Source organism: Fukomys damarensis, unplaced genomic scaffold, assembly GCF_012274545.1.
Source record: "Fukomys damarensis isolate Sample0158 unplaced genomic scaffold, DMR_v1.0_HiC HiC_scaffold_10, whole genome shotgun sequence".
Lineage (NCBI taxonomy): Eukaryota > Metazoa > Chordata > Mammalia > Rodentia > Bathyergidae > Fukomys > Fukomys damarensis.
The window spans coordinates 2,099,370-2,118,331 of record NW_022900922.1 but is presented as its reverse complement, the minus strand read 5'-3'; the positions used below and the strand labels follow the sequence as shown (position 1 = coordinate 2,118,331).

General features: G+C 45.6%; 1 protein-coding gene across 3 annotated transcripts in view; it reads right to left on the bottom strand.

Moving 5' to 3' along the window:
* Itih2 (inter-alpha-trypsin inhibitor heavy chain 2) overlaps window positions 1-18,962 on the bottom strand; it is a 50,849-nt gene that overhangs the window by 19,916 nt on the left and 11,971 nt on the right. For all 3 annotated transcript variants that reach the window (XM_010621386.3, XM_010621384.3, XM_010621387.3), the window contains exons 5-15: window positions 18,600-18,704; window positions 16,530-16,692; window positions 12,679-12,786; window positions 11,943-12,071; window positions 10,029-10,145; window positions 7,990-8,158; window positions 7,278-7,403; window positions 5,220-5,401; window positions 4,233-4,418; window positions 3,155-3,294; window positions 349-518 (exon numbers count right to left, since the gene is read on the bottom strand). In XM_010621386.3, coding sequence (XP_010619688.1) covers window positions 349-518; window positions 3,155-3,294; window positions 4,233-4,418; window positions 5,220-5,401; window positions 7,278-7,403; window positions 7,990-8,158; window positions 10,029-10,145; window positions 11,943-12,071; window positions 12,679-12,786; window positions 16,530-16,692; window positions 18,600-18,704 — 1,595 coding nt within the window. The remainder of the gene's footprint in view (window positions 1-348; window positions 519-3,154; window positions 3,295-4,232; window positions 4,419-5,219; window positions 5,402-7,277; window positions 7,404-7,989; window positions 8,159-10,028; window positions 10,146-11,942; window positions 12,072-12,678; window positions 12,787-16,529; window positions 16,693-18,599; window positions 18,705-18,962) is intronic.

The window sequence follows — 18,962 nt, the reverse complement described above, 5'->3', positions numbered from 1 at the left end:
AGATAGTGTCTCACTGTGTAGTCCAGGCTGACCTCACAGATCCTCCTGCCTCAGCCTCCCAAGTGCTAGAATTACAGGCGTGCACTGCCACGCTCGGCTTAACAGTGACTTCATTTTATTTCCCAAGATCAATAGCCGCCACAAGCCAGAAGTAGATTAGCGGCAACTGTTTAAAAGAGGTGAAAAAAAAATTCTAAACGTTGATTTAAAAAGTGGCTGTGGGGTATTCACAGGTTTTGAAACTCTTTTGGAAGGTGTGTGAGCAGAAGGGCTTGAAGACCACCCCGCAAGGGAGTTGAGGGACGCAGCCTGGGGCCGGGCGAGGCAGCCGGGCGTGGGCTCGCAGACCTGAGCAGCAGGAGACGTCCTGCGGAGGGGAGTCGGCCAGCATGCGTTCGTCCCCAGCGGCGCTCTCGACGACCATCGCAGTGAGTGGGGTCACGATGTGATGTTCCAGAGACATCTGCAGGATCGTTTTTGTAATCTTCCTCTTGGTGGTAGCAGTGGGGGCCAGGCTTCTGCGGTGGAGAAGTAGAGGCGTCATAGGGCCGCATTTGCCGGGGGAGCTCGGCCACATCCCCACCCAGGTCCCATGTCCGGCCCGGCCCAGCCCGACCCGTGGTGGAATGGGTGAGGAACCGACCGGCTTCATGAAACTTACTCTTCTGTGTAGCGATTTGTTTTTGAGTTTTAGGTACCGGAGATCGAACTCGGGTGCTTACGCTTGTGAGGCAGGCGGCGAACCACTGAGCTAACCCGGCCTGGCCCAAGGGATGTTTAAAAAGCCCATTTTCAGAGAGCAGTTTTAGGTTAACAGAGGTTCGTTGAGCAGAAGGCCCCGAGACTTTTCCCATGCCCTCTGCACACCTGCAATATCCTCCCCTCCGACTGACATCATGGTTCACGGCAGCCCGGACTCCAGGTACGGTCCATTCTGTGCTTTATTCTACAGGTACCTGCGCGGCACATACCCACCGCGTAAGATCACACCGGTAAAGTCGGTCTGTGCTCCACATACCCAGTGCCCCTTCCCTGAGCCCCTGGTGACCACTGCTCTTTTTACAGGGATTAAAAAAAAAATCAATATGTAATTTCTGCAGCAATTTTGTTCCACGACTTTAAGTATATCCAGTGTGCTTCTGTCCAAAGGACCGGGATATTTCTTGCTTACCTCAAATCACAGCTTACAACCTTATGGGTTTGTTTTTTTTTGAAATAATCTTACTGACATCAGGGACTTTCTAAGTCCTGTTGTACCATAGTGTTTTATTTTTCCAGCCTACTTTGATAACCTTCTTCTACCCTTCCCAGATTTGATCAAACATGGGGAGTGAGACTCGGGAACGGTCATTTCTATCAAACACCCCACGTAACCCCGAGGCAGGTTACTCTAGCGATCCAGTCTGTGTCTGGGAGTTGAGAAGCAGCTCGACTGAAAAGCCAGAGGTGACGTGGATGAGCATTAGGGTCCCCTCCGTAAGGGACATCATAACTGCACGATCACAGTGTTTCTCTCTGGACATAAACCTGTCTTCAAGAGTAAATGCAGATGGGTTACGGATCTACACAGCAGCAGGACGAATCTCTCAGACATTGCCTTGAGTGGAAGAAGCCAGAAACAGACCGCATGGCTATGTGAACTTTAGCAACAGGCAAAAATAGTGAACGCGACAGTGTCAGAACGACTCCCAGTGAGGGCGCAGGACGGGGAGTAAGGATCGCTCCGCAGCTCTACATCTGGACCCAGGCGTGAGGATATGAGTGGTAGATATTCCAGTACCTTCCTGTACCTAGGTCATGACATGAATTGGTCGCTAAATGAGGAACTGCATATAGAACGTGCACTAGAATACTCAGAACACAGAAGTGGTCAGAGGAAACTCCAGCTCGATGACTTTGCCTTTATTTTCATAACTCTTACATGCAACACTGTGATGTATAATAGCATAAAACTACAGTACTGTACCGCACAGTACAATCAGCAAAAAGTGCAGTGTTGCATAAATAAGGTTTACTGTACAAAGACATTGAGTCTCTATAAACAAGATGTACAGAACTGTACAAAGAAAGCTGGGTCATAAGTCTGAGCAGTGAGTTGTAAATCTGACAGTGAGCCTTGGTTGTAAGTCTGACAGTCGCTAAGTGAATATGTCATTTAACAAGGCATAATAATTTATAATTAAATAAATAGTGTAGAAATTGTCAATAATTAGCAGCCAGGCGTGCTGGTGCACGCCTGTTATCCCAGCCCTCGGGAGGCTGAGGCAGGAGGATTGCTGTGAGTTCGAGACCAGCCTGGACTACATAGTGAGTTCCAGGTCAGTCTCAACTACATAGTAAGACCCTGCCTCAAAAAATAAAAAAAAATTATCAATAATGAATATTAATATTTAAGAAATTAGAACAAAGATCTGTCACGTAAGATTCCAAAGATGAAAGTAATTGTACTGTATACTTAAAAAGCACCAATAAACTCAATAAGATTTTAGAAATAATTAATAACAATATAATATAATAATGTATAATATAAGACAATGATACATTAATATATTAATGGCACTAAATGATAATATTAATGATAAACTAATAATTTATAATTTTTTCGAGACAGGGTCTCATGATGTAGTTCAAGCTGGCCTTGAACTAACGATGCAGCCAGACTGACCTCGAACTCATGGCAATCCTCTGGCTTTAGCCTCTCAAGTACGAGGTTATAGGCACGTATTACCATGCCCAGCATAGTTCTTTAAAATTAACGCAATTTACACATATTAAGAATGTTATACCTTCATTCAAAAAGAAAAAAAGGAGTTAATCTAGCTTTAGTTGGAGTTTTGGGAACCAGCAGAAGTAAATAATCCAAATGTTACCCCCCCAGTACTAGGGATTGAGCCTTTGCACTGAGCTGCATACCCAGCACTTTTTCACTTCTTATTTTGAGGCAGGATCTCATGTTGCTCAGTTGCCCAGACTGGGCTTGAACTTGCCATCCTCTAGCATCCGCCTCCCAAAGTGCTGGGATTACAGGTGTGCACCATCATCTGTGACTAATTTGCTTCCTTTCTTGCTTTCAAACTCTTTCTGTGCATGACCTCAAATATCCTAGGTGAACGTTTTACTTTTGCAAGTCTCTGTGGTACTCTTCTGTCCTTACCGCTCAGCCAGCAGTTGGTTGATTGTTAGATAGGCCCACAGTTTCCTGGTGAAATTGGGATCCGCATGCTTGTCTTTTGATAGAAAATCCTCCAAGTCATCCATCTGGGCCAGGGTTTCCAGGACCAATTCTGTGTTGGCCTAGACGTGAAAGGTTCGAAGAAGGATGCTGATGGGGCAGAGCTGTTTAATCGATTTACCTTTCAGTATCTACTGCGAGTGAATGAGGGCACTGCATATCTTCGGAGAATATAAAAGAAATGGGAGTTTTTATTACGGCTTCAGTTATATTGTCTATTAGAAATCTGTTTTAAAGAGTAAAAAAGGGAGAGATGGAAGGAAACAGACTTCTTCGAAATAGGGAAGGGAAGAGAAGAGAGGGTAAGGAAAGGGAGCAGGGCTGGGGATTCGGCTCAGCGGTTCCGCCGCCTGCCTGGCAAGCGCAAGGTCCCGAGTTCGATCCCCGGTACCAAAAACCAACCAACCAAATGCATAAATAATAATAATACTAATAATAAAGGGAGGAAAAGGCACCCAAAACAATCAAAATACTATGTATACATGCATATATATGTGCATATGCCAATTTTCCAAATGTAATTAGTATGTATTTCCAACATACATGCAATTAATACAATTAAATAAAAAGTCTATTAGACTGAAAAAAAGAGAAAGAAGTGGAAGAAAAAGTGAATCCTCTGAAGGCTGGGCTTGGGCAGAGTGAAAAAGAGGGGTTACAGGGCAGCTGGGAGGATGGCAGAGGGTCTCCCTTCTCTTCCACCTGCTGCTCCCGTTCTCCACGCGACTCTGGGGATGCGGACCCTCCTCCTGCGAACACGCAGGGTGCACTGTGTTTCAGGGGACCGGTTAATGGTGCCTCAGCTCACGAGCGCTTTTGTTTGCAAACAACTGGGTCCGCAAACAGAAGCATTGGGCAAGGGCAAAATTTTGTTTTTGTCGGCCAGCTCCGCATCAGGGATGGACACGACCGTGGCCGCTTTTTCCAGGATCGTGGGGGGAGGAGGCCCAGGAACCAAGGCACCGCTGTGATTTGGAACAAAGCAGGAATCCGGAGTTACCGAAGTTGCCGTGATAACAGCCCGCAGTTGCTGTAGTTTGGCTGGGTCATATTTTCCTGCCACCACAATCTCCGAGCCCCCGAAATAGTTGGGGAAACTGTTTTGAGTGACGTCTGTTACTGAGGTGTCAGGATAGCTGAATTGAATATTCCGGAGCAGGGGAGTAGATACTTGGTTATAGAATTTCTGCAGTTCAAAAAAAGAAAGGGAAAGAAAAAAAACACAGAAATAATTATTTTCATATCACTTTGTAGACCTAAGACATTTTCTTCTCAGAGTTTTCACATGCTTACCAGATACTTCTTGTTATTCTTATGAATCGAACAGGAAACAATACTTGCAATTATTTAGTAAGCAAAGCTAAGACACAGAAATGGTTACGACCTGTTAAGACACCGCCCTCGATTTAAGAGCCCAGCGTTACTGCCCATTTCTCTTATGATCACCTTAAAAATACCATGGACACTCCTCATACTAAAAATCAGTTGGGTTAATCCTCCCCAAATTAGAATCATCACTTGCCGATCTCCAGTTTTAAATATGCGCCTGGCATTGGCATCGTTTTCTGGTTCGTTTGAGTAAAATAAACAAATGCTTCGTATCATTATTTATTTACGGAACCTTTTCCATTTAAAGGAAAACAGGTGCCCGTGACAACAGGAGGAGCAGTCTCCGGATCCCGGCTGTTTGGGAGCTCCAGGCTTTGCCCTTCCCGTCTCACCCTTTTGGTTCGTTTGTCTTGTGCTTTGGTACCGGGGATCAAACTCAGGTCCTTGTGCTCGTAAGGCAGGCGTTGGAACCACTGAGCTAAATCCCCGGCCCTTCCCAGATGCGGGGTGGAAGGGAATGTGTGGGAAAGGAATCGAACACCTCTCAGGTTCTTACAACTGGCTGTGGCTAAAAGGATGGCAATTTGAATTAAATTCATCTTGCGGGCACCGGATACGGATAGTTCTGGTAAGGTGCGAGAGGAGGAGAGCTTGTTACCTTGAGCTGGGAGGATGTATCCTGGTTTCCATAAATTCTTTGAGCAATTCCACGGTTATCGTTGGATAGTCTCTTCAGAAAATCATAGTCAACATCAAATCCTATCCCCAAGCTGAACAAGGAGATATTGTCTTGCACATTCTGCTTCACATTTTTCTGAATTTTTGATAATTTTAATTCACCTGCAGTCGGTGATGACAGAAGGGAAAGGAGTTAGGAACTACTGTTTAAAAGATTTTGGAAAGCCCAGAGAGGATTATTTAGCAAAAACGATCCAAATTAGGGCCGGGGATTTAGTTCAGTGGTGTCACCGCCTGCCTCACAAGTGCAAGGTCCTGAGTTCAACCCCTGTACCCCCCCACAAAAATATATATATATAAATTAAAAATCTACTTGCTCTTTGACCTAGTAATTCAATTTAACTCAACTTCTAGGAAATTTTTTTGGAAAGCACTCATACATATGGAAATGAACCCAGCAGCTCTTTATGTGTTTATATCACATAACTTCACTTTTTTTCTTTTTTTTAAAGTAGGTAGGATCTCATTATGTTGCTCAGGCTGGTCTCCATCAAAAAACACTTTTAAAAAATGATACATTGTTATGCTGCCCAGGCGAGCCTTGAACTTGTGATCCACCTCTCTGAGCCTCTTGAATATCTGAAATTATTAGTGAAAGACACATTTTTTTAATGGCAAAAAAAAAAAAATTCAAAAGAATGGGTGTATAAGGAGGTATGTGCATATATGTACATATGAATGTGTTACAGACACTGATATGACAAATAAAAACAGATGTAGATAATGGTTAGAAATTAGAAGCTGTTTTTGTGAATAAGAAAAATGGTTAACTTAAGGATGTGTCAGAGAGTGGTGATTTCTCCATTTGAAAGTGGGAGAAAAGTCGACCAAAGAGAACATTTTACTGTGGCCTCTGCAGGCGCTGTGGAGAGAGCTGGGGTAGGTACTCAGTCCTTCACAGCTCCCATCTCTCCATACCTAAAGTCGAGGGAATAAATGCATTTTGCTAGCAGGCATCACCAATCCTAACAATTATAAATCAAGCTCAACTTCCCCCCCTCACCGTGGAGAGGAAAGCGAGGCATTGAAAGCACCACAGAAGGTGTCTGGGGACTGACTTGGGGTCTGTTATGGTTTAGATTTAAACTGTCCCCAAAGTCTCATGGGGAGCTTTTGGAAGGAGACTGCATCACGAGGGCTCTACCTTCATCAATTCATTGATAAGTTCATACTTTTTTCACTAATCTTCAGTCATTTTCAAATTTCACTCATTTTCCCATTAATGTGTTTTATCTGGCCCATGGTCCATCCATAGGACCCTAATTTGATGGCATTATTGGGAGGTGATGTAAACTTAGGAGACAGGACCTAGGGGAAGAGGGTAGATTGTGGCGTTGTGGCCTTGGGACGGTGTCTGTTTTCTGGTCTCATCTCTGGCTTTTTCCTTTTCTCTCTGCTTCCTGGCTGCCATTTGGTAAGGTGCACGTCTCCACACTCTCTCCCGGCCATTTCTGACTTGGAGCCAGCCTGCTGTGGACTGAAACCTCTGAAACCACAGTCAAAATAAAACTTCCCAAGCCAGGCGTGGTGGTGCACGCCTGTAATCCCAGCACTTGGGAGGCTGAGGCAGGAGGATTGCTGTGAGTTTGAGACCAGCCTGAACTACATAGTGAGTTCCGGGTCAGTCTCAACTACATAGTGAGACCCTGTCTCAAAAAAACAAAAACAAAAAACAAAAAAAAACCCACAAAACTTCCCTCTCAAGTTGTAAATGTTGGGTGTTTTTCTGAGCCATGGAAAGCTGAGTAATGTAGGGGATAAGTCCTCTCAGGCCAAAAGACTCCTTTGAGGAAGCACAGGCTTAAATATTTTATTTATTTATCTTTCTTTTTATTGAGTTTATTGGTACATTCTAGGCAGGCTTAAATATTTTAGAAACTAAGGCAAATGTCACCAGAGTGCTCATTTTAAGCAAATCACATAGCTAAGAAACAACAGTGAAGATATTTGTGATGGGGAAAATTGAAGCGATACTTGCCTACTGTTGGATCTCCATCAGAAACCAAAATGATCAGAGAGACTGAGCTGGGGTCCAACAGCCCTAAGTTATTGGCTTCATTCAGAATGAAGATGGCGCGCAGGAGTGCTTCGTTGATATTTGTGCCTGCGAAGTAATACAGCGTGTCATTGCAAATGCTTTCTTTTCACACACACACAATCGATTCTTGGACTCACGTCGGTCCGTCTGGTGATTACCGATGCATAATTTACTCAACATTAAAGTCATTTGATTGCTTTCCAAGCAAATTTTTCTCTGCCTGGTCAAGATTCCCGCAGTCATTTAAATTATCCCCCCGGAAGCCCTTCTGAGACTCGTCATTTTGTGAAGCACCCACTTTAAGATAGCTAAAGCAGCTTGGCTGACACACTCTGACCACAGTTGCATTCCATGCCATGAAAGTGAAAAATAAAAAGACAGATGTGTCACTTACTTCTCTATCAAAGATGGGGAAGGTTAAAAGAGTGTGCAGGTGGGACTCTGTATTTGTCTTTGACCACAAACAGTACTCGTCATTTACCAAGAAATGTGCTACTTAAGGTAGACCATCGCAAACTGGCCAACCATCACTGTGGTGGGGAACAGAGATCCTTCACTTGCTCTCAGCCAAAAGGCCGAGAAGCAGTTGGGAGCAGTGATTCTTAAGTGAGCCAGCATTTGGGCTACGAGGCTTTAGGCCAAACCCACTCACCTCCACTGGGCTGGATTTTCTCTATGTATTTCTTGGCATCTGCAATCTGCGTTTTAGTAGCAGAAACTAAATCATTTCTCCAGGTTCGAACATTGTGGTTGAAGTCAACCACAGAGAATTGGTCTTCAGCTCTTAGATCATCCAGTATGGTCTTCATAGCTTCTACAGTCTATTACAACAGGGATGTTAAAAGGTCTCATTACACAAACTGAGCCTAGGAAGAAACTAGGAGCCCAAGCTCGATCCTACTCATCCTCCAATCACAGACTCAAGCTAAACTTCTTCCAAAAAAACCCTCGAGAACCCCCTTTGGTTGATGCAGCCCTATCCCTGGTATATTCTGAACACATATTGTTGACTTTTTTTCTTTTTACTTAAATTTTTACTCTCTTTAAAAATGCACAACCAACTTGACTAGTCCAACTCTAAAGAGCACAAACTTCAGCTGTGTTGAGTGCTTGAAAATCAAACACTTGAAAATGTTAAACTGCTATTTCACATCTTCTCTAACAATTCACTTCTCCTTCCTCTCTCCCAGCTGATGATCTCAATTCCTGTGCCCCCACCCGAAGCAATGAGAAGGAAATTTCCATAACCTTCCCCACCACGAAACATCAGCTGGAAGCATTTATATCACGCACATTTCCCTCCCCAGTGCAGCACGGCACAAGCAGCAGTAGTTCTACCTATTGCAAATTCATTTGATACAAACAAAATTTCATTCTTTCTCATCTGTTAAAATCACGACTCTAGTAATTGTCCTTTGCTTCTTAATCCTCTTCCCCTTTTGATGTATTTCCATAAACATAAAAATATGCCACACTTTCTCATTCTTTTATTTTTTCTCATTTTAAAAAAAATCTTACTTGCGCCCACTTTCTCAGCATCTCTTTCAATAAATTCCTAGAATGAATTGCCTGAGAACACGGTTTTCAAATCTATTAAACCCACTCCGTTTCAGCTGCTCGTCCTCATCAAACCCCTGAAACTGCCCCCGGCAAGGTCATCGAAGACCTGGGTGTTGCTAAATCCAGCGGACTTTCCCAGTTCCTCCTCAGACTCATGCTGTCACCAGCATCTGGAATGGCTGCCCACTCCCTCCTTAGTATGACTTCCTCATTTTGTCTTCAAGATTTTTGCTATACCTACAGTTTTGTTTTGTTTTTTTTTTAAATTTTGAGACAGGGTCTCACTAAACTGCCAAGTTGTCCATCCTGGGCTCAAACTTGTAATCCTGCAATTTTGTTAATTGCCATTGCTGGCTCCTCTCTTCTCTTCCAGTTCTTGATACTGGATACTGAGCTGTCTGAATATGGATCAATGGGAATTTTTCCTATTTATTCTTTTCTGTTTTGTCTTTATTTAATTGACAGGTTGTCTTACCATGTAGCTCGAGCTGGCCTTGAATTCTCCATCCTCCTGCCTCGGCCTCTTGTGTGTTGGGATTACAGGTGTGTGCCACCCTGCCTGGCTATTTTTCTTATTCATTCTTTAGACTTGCTTCTGTGCTCCTGTTCCCTGAAAATACCTACACTGAACTCTGAACTGGAAGACGTGGAAGCCCGAACTTCAAGGAATTGTGATGTAATTGAAAGGACGAGCATACGGTTATTTGAAAGTTACTTGTGAGTAACGAGATGGTAGTAAACTAAAATGCTATGCAGAAGAACCAAAGAGAACAGAAGAGCGATCAGAGGGAGAAAAGGTTATACAGAGATGAGACTCAAAGAGGCAAGGTGGGAAGCGACTTTCCTGGGAAGCGCTACACACAGAACAGAAACAGGATGGAGAAGGAGAGAAGGAACCAGGAAACAGGGAGATGAGAAGGAAAGAAAGTTTTCAAGGAAGGGAGGATCGGGGCACATGTCCAGAGAGCCAAGGAAGATCTCAAAGCTTTGGAAGAGTTCGCACCCTCAAGAAGCAACCAGAGTTGCTGAGTTTTATCCCAAAGGGCAACAGCGATGGACTATTGCATTGTTAAGAGAGGATCAAACAGGAAGAAAGGTCCCACCTCCTGCTTCCCAAAAGGTAGTACTTACTTGTTTCATCTTAATTCCCCACATGGAGCCACTAACGTCAATGACAAAAAGGATGTTTTTGGGAATGGGGTCCAGGTTCTCAGGCGCAAAGAAGTGGACAAAATATCCATTGAATACCTGAACATAGAACATAGAACATCTATGTGAGTTAGAGCAATGATCAGTAGCTAGCAGGTAGGGGAGTGGGGACCTGAGCAAAACGAGAGCAGACGTGGGTGATGGACAAAGGAGGCAGGACACCTGTAGATGAGAAGAGAGGTGGAAACTAAGCGCAGGTCTGTCTGCCCCTTCTGCTGCTTCTCTTTATTCCTGCGCTGTGAGGTTCTAAGCCTTGTCAGCAGAGTTTCCACTGCACTCCGTGCCATTCGGCTGCATGCAGACTTTATCTCAAATCTCCGTTTCTACCCTTGTCAATAGTTGGAAAGCAGGCTGAGTCCCTGCTCTTCCGGGACTCGTGACAAGTGGAGGACACAGACAAGCCAAGGTACCTGAAGTACAGGGTGTCAAGTTCTGTGATCAGGGAGCTAAAGGGCTCTGAGAGACTCCAGAGGAGGAGCATCTAACGCGGGAGAGGACGTCTTCCCCAGAGACAGCTTCCACACTGTGACCCGAGGACGTGCCCGATGTTAGTTTGGCACTGGGGGAGCTGGGCTGGCTCGGGCGGTAGGAGTGGGAAGCAGAATTCCAGACAGTGATGAAAGAATATGGCACCCTTGGGGCTCTCTAAGTGGTCCAGCACGATGGGGTCACAGAATTCAGGAAACCAAGACATTCAGTGAGCACGACAGCCCACAGAGGACCTTCTTGTGCGACTTTAGGGAATTTGGATTTTTCTCAAAGTTGGTGGGGTGCCGTCCAGCTGGGTTCCTGCTCACCCTCTTTGTCTTGCAGTGACTGGCTGCCTACTTTTCTTTCCCTGGCCCTGTGGCTCATTCTTTCCTGGATACCATGTTTCTCAGATGCAGGGTGTGTGGCTGTGGATATTTCTCTACATGCTGCCCCTGGAGAGCCTCACAGGTTTTTTATTTTATATACTCTAGGGGTTTCCTCCTTAGCACAAGGGAGATGGGGACACGTCTTAGACGTGGCAAAGGCAGAAAGGAAAATCTGGACGGAATCTCACACTAAACCTGGACCCTGGATTTCCCCACTAGCTCTGATCTTCCTCTGGCTTTGGTCATGCCTTCTTCCTCACCCCATCATCTTTGTGCTTTTCTTTGATCATCTAGTTGCAAAGGGCCTTAGAAAGTGGTCCAGGAAATCCAACTTGTAATGTCTGTGGTTCTTCATGGGAGGTCTGGAAGTGCCCTTTTGGAACAAGAGCACAAGATCTGCTAAGGTTTGAACTTTGGTAGTGTCCCCCGAAGACCCATATGTTAAACCTTGTTCCTTAGCATACTGTTGAGAAGCTCTGTGGATCTTCAGAAGGTGGGGCCTTATGGACAATCCTTAGGTCACCAGGAGTGCACTCTTGATGGGATAGTGAGTCCCTAACTGCTCCCTTTTCCTCTCCTTTGCTTCCTGCCCATAAGGTAATCCGTTTGATCTCTTATGTGCTTCCTGTTGGTGTGAGTGAGCCCTTTAACCAGAGGCCTGAAAGCAAAGGGCTTACCTGGTCATGAATCTCTAAAACTATGAGCCCAAATAAACCTTCTTTATAAGTTAATTATCTCAGATATTTTGTTATAGTGAAGGAAAGCTGACTAACACAAGACTGAATGAACCTTTCTTTAGTTTTTATGACACAAAAGATAATGCTTAGTGGCATATTAAAGAAATAGGATTTTAGTCCCTGCTCTGTAGCTTTGACACTTGCCTTGGCAGCTATAAACTACCATAGAGCAGAGAGTTTGTTCAACAAGGTGTTTCCTTGGGTTTGGCTTGGCAGTTCTGCCAGAGACCACTGACACTTACCTCCAGCTCACCAACCTTCTCTTCTCTGTGCACATCGTACATCACGACCAGCTCTCCGTCCACTGCAGTCTCGGAACAGTTAGGACATTTTCTTTGCTGTGCTACCGTGGGCCTGAAGGACACATGTGCCTGGAGGGAACGGGAACATCAGCATCTGTGCTCTGTTCTCAGCCCCTGCCAGGGGAGGGCTTGGTGGTCGCCCCTGCTTATGCACAGAGGCAAGCGCACTGCCCAGTGGCCTCTGTGCCTCCCCCAGCATCACTAAGGTCATTACTGGTGGACAGGACAGAGCCAGGGCACTGACGTGGGGTGACCGTAGCACTTTAGGCCTTTAAAAAAGTGGTTCAAAGAGTCTCCCCTGTGCCTCAAGGAAGGGGTGGCTACCAGATCTGGAGAAAGTTTGTGAAGGGTCCTCAGAGGAGTTTGACTTACTTACAGTTTCTTATCATTGACCATTAAGGCAAAGGGAATTCAGCTGAATAGTTCTTACCGCGATGCATGAAAACGCACTACAGATTATGTGAAAGTTGTCATTAACTACTGAGGTTTCAAAAGAGGTGGTCACTGGCCCAAATGGAATGAAACAATTGGGTGCATTGTTTTATATCTTTGGCAAAAGATCCTATTGTTTTCCTAGGGATCGCTGGTCTTTATATTGCCCTCAGCCCAGAACCGGACCAGGGCACAGGAGCTTGTGGCTGCTGGGATGGCTGGAAACATGCAGTATTTATGATACCTTCTGGGGTCCTTTAGATATCACTGGAACACCATCAAAATGGCCTTCAAATGTGTCAGGAACATGAAGAAATCTCATTCCCTGAGGTTCAACTATCCACACATCCACCTAGAGATGGGAAAGAAAATTACAGCATTAAAAGTCTGTTTAAAGGGCTGCGTCGCTGCACCTGCCTGGCAAGCACAAGGTCCTGAGTTCAATTCCCAGTACCAAAAAAAAAAAAAAAGTCTGTTTAAGCAAGAAATAAAATTAGTAATAAATCATCCAAGGCTTTTTTTCACCTCCAAGCCTTCCCCAATTCCTTCTTAAGTCCCCTGGGATGTGATGGAAACCTGATCTCTTTCTGGAAACTCAGTGTAGTCCGTTTCTCTATTTCACCAGGATTCAATGCCCATTTGCTATAGTTTGGATATGGTTTCAAATGTGTCCCCCAAAGTCTCATGGACCCCTGGTTCCGTGTGGGGCAGTGATGATGTGGTGGGACCCTCAGAGGTGGGCTCTGAGGCAAGGCCATCTGGTCACGGGCCACCACCTGGGAGGGGTTGATGCCGGTCAACAGGACCCAGTCGGTCATGAGAGAGTGGACTGCTATTTCTTAAATGCTTTTTATATTGTAAGTACTGTGCTTAGTACTTACTAATGCATTTCACTCTGACCAATGTATTAGGTATTATTTCTTGTTTTCCAGATGAAGAAGCAGAGAATCAGAATAACCCAGCTAGTAAATGGCAGAGACAGGACTCAAACTCAGGGCCAAAGCTCTTGGTATATCAGACACCAGTTTTTTACTTTGAACAGCCCCAAGCCCATATTTTTGGTTAACATTGCCGCACTACTCTTTAGGCCTCATGCTACAATATTCTGTTTGTTTTTCATGCCAGGCCCCCCACACTTTGCCTACGTTCATTTAGCTGTGAGGCCATGACAGTGTATGGTACTCACATTAGTACATGAAGTGGTTCTCTTACTACCTCTCCCTCACTTAGGAACTGATGGCCACTGATCATCACTGACCACCGATGCAGCACCGATGACCAATTCCCCTTTGAATTCCTGCTTCGGAATCGTGCCCGTTTTTCTATCTCAAAAATAATGCTTTGGTATTAAAAAGTACGCTTTCCTAAAGTCATGGGAACTTGCCTGAGCAGATGCAACCTTTCCTTTCTTGGTCTTTACAAATCCCAGTATAATATGTGAACGTAGCCTATCTTACAGATTTATGTTATCTCCGAAAGATCAACGGGTCCTCCATGTTGGCAAGAGCTGTCCAGTAGAATCGGGGAACCGGAAACCTGGGAGAGTCTGACCCGGGTATCACAGCAGATCAGGGAGAGCGGTGGGAACGAGCCCGGGGAAGTTTCAGAGATCTGAGGCCCCTGCTTTACTGTGCCACAATAGCCTCCCCGTCAGCGGTGTGGGGTTCTCACGGCAAGATTTGTTGTCTCCGTGAGAAGATGAAGATGGGAGGGATTTCTCCCAGCCTTGCAGAAGCTCTTAGCTGTCCCGAGTTTCCTTGGACACAGACCCAGCCTTAAAATCTCACGGGACCCAATGGGACACTGAACCTTTGGGATGTGTGTCTGAGGCCCTGAGGCCAGGACCAGCCTTGACTCGAGGATGGCCTCGACTCACTCAACATATTTTTGGCCTTTCTCCAAGGGAGGCAACTGTTGGAACAAAAGCATTCCTCAGATTTGATATGTCAAGGCAGTCCCCCAGACAGTCCTTACTCTCCTTGATTTCTGTGAGGAAAATGTATTTGCAATTCTGTGCCTCTTTCGATGGTGACTGGAAACCTTCTGTGAAATAAAGACAAGGGGGAGGTCTATATGCTTGTACTTTAATTTATTAGTGAATTTTGAGCAAATGTCTTTGGAATGAGGAAATGCTGTGGAAAGTTAAAGCTGGAAGATAACTTACAGATCTTCCAGTCGAACCTCCCTGTTTCATAGACAAGGACGCTGAGGCCAGAGAGTTTTAAAGTCAATTACTGTCCAGATCTCAGCCCGCATGTGGCTGGATCAGTAACTGCTCATTCCAAGCAGAACTCAAGAAACTTGCCTCTGTGTCTGTGCCTTTCTCATGTACCAAATTTTGTTTCACTGCTTACAAAGGAGAACTTCCTTAGAGCTTAGGAGATTTAAGTGTGAATAAAAACATTACAAACGTACCATTCATTTGCGCTACCTGATGTGTGCAAGAAGGGTCCTTACCTGCACTGACTCACAGGCTAGAATGCAGTTTTAGATGCAGTCAGGCCCAGGCTAACACCTTATGGTTTAGCTTTGTGGCCTTAGGCAAGTTATTTGACTGCTCCTCACTTTCTAAATGTGTAAGCTAATGGTAATGGTAAGTACTCTGTGGCGAGGGTTCAGTGACTTCGGGTATAAATACTTCCCCCAGACATCATAGAAGGTCTATATTTTTCTATCTTCCATTCAGCTTTTTGTTAACATTACTTGTTATCAACAGACTCAGTAGCAGCCTTATTGCAGCGTAGGTGCTAGGCTCTTGAAGCTGCTCCCCAATAATCCTTACCAGACGGCTCACAATACTGAGCGAGAGAACATGGCCACCGTTGTCACCCTGGAAAGTGAACCAGGAGCACATATCCAGTGGCCGGGGGCACCCAAGTCTCCCTCTCACCAAGTCGTGTATCCTGGCATGGGGCAGAAATAGCCAGGAGGAAAGTTCTCTTCTTCCAGTTCACACAAAGGAAGACACGGTCCCCGAAAGCACTCAGCAGCACACACCCTGTTAGTAAACTGAGCCCCGGTAGGGGGATTACTTATGGGATATGCAGATGTTCGGGTTGGAGTTAAGATTTCACCACGATTAGCTCACCCCCTCTCATTTTCTCAGTCTGTGGGCACTTGGCAACATGCCTGCTTCACTTTCTCACTGGTCAGGGGAGAGGGCTGCTGTCCACTGCCCTAGGCTTTGTCCAGCTCTGCCTCTTACACTGAAGGCTCATGGGATGTCACGAAGAGTCGAGCCAAGAAGAGAGCATTTTTGGCCTTTTTGCTTGTTTTTGGTGTATTGGTGACCGAACCCACGGCCTACACACACCCACGGCCTACACACTGAGCTACGTCCTCAATGCTTTTTTTTTCTTTTGGACATGTTGAGTTAACTTTCTTTGGATTTACAGCTAGAAGTGGGTTTGCTGAGTCACGTGCCTTTTGAGGGACCTCCATACTGGTTGTCATAATGGCCGCTCTCATCATCTTCCCACATCCACCTACAGAGGGTCCTCCCAGAAGGCAATGCCCGATCAGCACAATTAGTATGCACTGGTAATTTAAATTTTAAAAGTGAAGGATCTTGAGATGTGATCATCCTGTGCTCCCGGGTGGGCACTAAATCCAACCACAAGGGTTCTCACGAGAGAAAGGGAGCGGGAGAGCTGAGGTTGTCGGAGAAGGAAGCACAGTGGCTCTAGGGGAACAGACCGGACTGGGAGGCCAAAAGGAGCCCCAAGTCCAGGAATGCCGACAGCTGGGGGCCCAGAAAAAGCAAGGAACGGAGCCTCCCCCGCAGCCTCCCGAGGGAGCATAGCTCGACTGACACCTTGATTTCAGACTTCTGTCCTTCAGGATTGTGAGATCATAAGACAGCGTGTGGCTGTTACAGCAGCTCCTGAAAACTCATACAGCTACTAAGCTGAGCTGGTGCTGAGGTCAGAAAGCGGTGGGATGGTTGACTCTGAACGCGAACGTCCTCAGGGCACCGTCTTATTCTGCAGGCTTGGGTGCATTGAGCCCCACAGGGGTGACAGACAGAAAGAGTGAATGGAGGGCAGGAGCCAGAAGGGCCTGGCATCGCTGCACACCATGCACAGCCACGCTCACCTCCAGGTGTTTGGCCAGCCGTCCCGGCTGCAGGTGGAGCCTGTGCTCGTAGGACCCCAGCTTCCTCCACTTCACTTCCTGGTACTGAAGTTCAAACTGCACCTTTGCTCCAGGACGGATGTTTACCTCGGTTCTGAAGTTCTCCATGTCAAGGGCTCTGCTCCTAAATATGGGCGCCCCCAAACGTAAGTCATCACACGTGAAGAGCTGTAAGACCGAGTGTCTAGGGAGAGGGCATCTGGCCTTTGTGCTGGGTGATCGGACCTGCCCAGTTTTTCAGGAAATAGGTACAAAAGACATAAATACCTAGAGGTGCAATTTCTAGATAAATTTAATCCTAAGAATTTCAATCTTTTGTCCTCTCTTATCTGTGGATTCCAGAGCTTCCTGCTGATCTGAGAGTCATCTACAAAAAGCTGTCACTGACCGATCCCTGGTCTGTGCCAGCAGCAAGACAAATATCATGTCTGCTACAGTGGTTCTGCAGGACAGAGATCATTACCTTCACTCTCCGGGAGGAGGCTCAGAGAAGATCAGTAACCTGCTCACGACCTCACACGAGTCAAATTCAAGTCTAGAGGACTCTGAAGATGGCCCTTCCTTCCTACATCGCATTTTGAGACTTGAGGGATTCTTGGTACTTTTGGACGTCTTTAGAGAGAAGTCTATTATTCCCTCAAGCTGGATATATATTTCCAGTGTAAGGCCTTATTTTGTCACGATAAACAGGGTGTGAACGTTGATCTTGAGGTGTGTATGACTTTGCTGAGAAAACAGCAGGATGATCCAGTGAAGGCGAGTACAGGGTTATGATTGGCAATGCATGATTTTTAGAAATGAGGTGGGCAAACGTGCACCATCAGCCTCTGGGGGAAGGGAAGCGCTGTACTGTAGGAAGTCAGCTTGGGATCCTGGGCAGCCGAAGAAGAAGCCGAATGTGGCCTGGTGCTAAATCTGGAGGAGCGGGCCGTGCTAACCCGAGAAGCAGGTTGGGAAGTGCGCTATGCTCTTTGCTAAACCGTCAGTGCTCAGAAGAGTCTGTGTCACAAAGGAATGTCTGTGGGATGGATAAACGAGGGGATGGACTCTTCCAGATGACCGGCAACGCGACAATGCGGAAAGGATTCCCTCGGGAATGTCTTCCTTCCTTTCTCCACCTAGCTGAATCCCACGGGTCTACTTGAGCCGAGCTGAACACTGGTTCCTCTGGGGGCTTTCCAGACGCTGCTACGGAGCTGCACACTTGGCACTCACAGCGTGTGCATCCACTGTCCTCTCCCCAGCACATTCCCGCTCTCCATAGAGTGGTCACCATTTTCTCGCCTGTCTTCTCCCCAAGTCTGAGAATTTAATTGTGTGTGTGTGCTGCTTCTAAGAGGACTGGGCACGGAGTTAGCATGTGGTGCACTTCTGCTGAGTGAATGACAGGCGTGGTGAAATGAAAACAACGTCAGCTAGAGGTACGTTTGGGATGTAGAAGGAAAACGCGGCAGAACTGGGCAGAAACAATGTGTGTAGTGTAAGGAGTGCTACGTTGAAGGTTTCTTTGAAGTTTCTTGCTTTAAATCCTGCTTTTTGAGGTGGTTTGGCATTTTCAGTGTCTTATGCAGGATTATAAAGGAAAAAAAATTCCTACAATCTAAGCTTAGTAACTGATGCCTTCCAAGGAATTCTCCCATAGAAATGAGGAAGAAGAAACCATTAAAACAAATCCCAATCACTTTCTTCTGTATACGTCATAAGTTTTGCAGCAAGATTACTAATGTAGCATCTCTGTAGTTCTTTGTGTTTTTATAAAAAAAAATCAGTATCTACTTACAGAACATCCATCTACCTGTAAGACAAGTACTATAAGCACAACCCATGTGAAATCTCCCAAACTCACTGGTGGAAGAAAGACCTTTAGGGACACCGGAACTATGATGCCTAATTCTACAATCTGACTATGAGAACTGGACACTGGTTTAGGTCCAGTGCCTTTCTGGAGGTGGGTTTGCATTGGGGGAATGGGGACAGGAGAGGAAGACACAATACAGATGAGACGGCAAGCCCTGCTTGTCCCTCGCTTACCTCACCAATCCAGCCGTCTTGCCTTTTGCTCTTGCCTGCGCGTAGAGAGCTCGGCCCACGGTTTTCTCCTTAATGGTACTAGTAAATGTTGTGCCATCTACCGTCCTAGAGAATGACAGGACACAGGCAGTTGATCAGAATAGCAGCCTTAGCAAAACTAATAAACAATAAGCAATCAATGCAACATGCTTGATTTATTGAATGGGGCGAGTTTGCCTCTGCAAGAAGCAAGAAGAAGGGGCCAGGGATTTAGCTCAGTGGTTCCACTGCCTGCCTCGCAAGCACAAAGATCCAAGTTCAATCCCTGGTTAAAAAAAAAAAAAAAAAAAAAAAAAAAAAAAAAAAAAAAAAAAAAAAAAATAT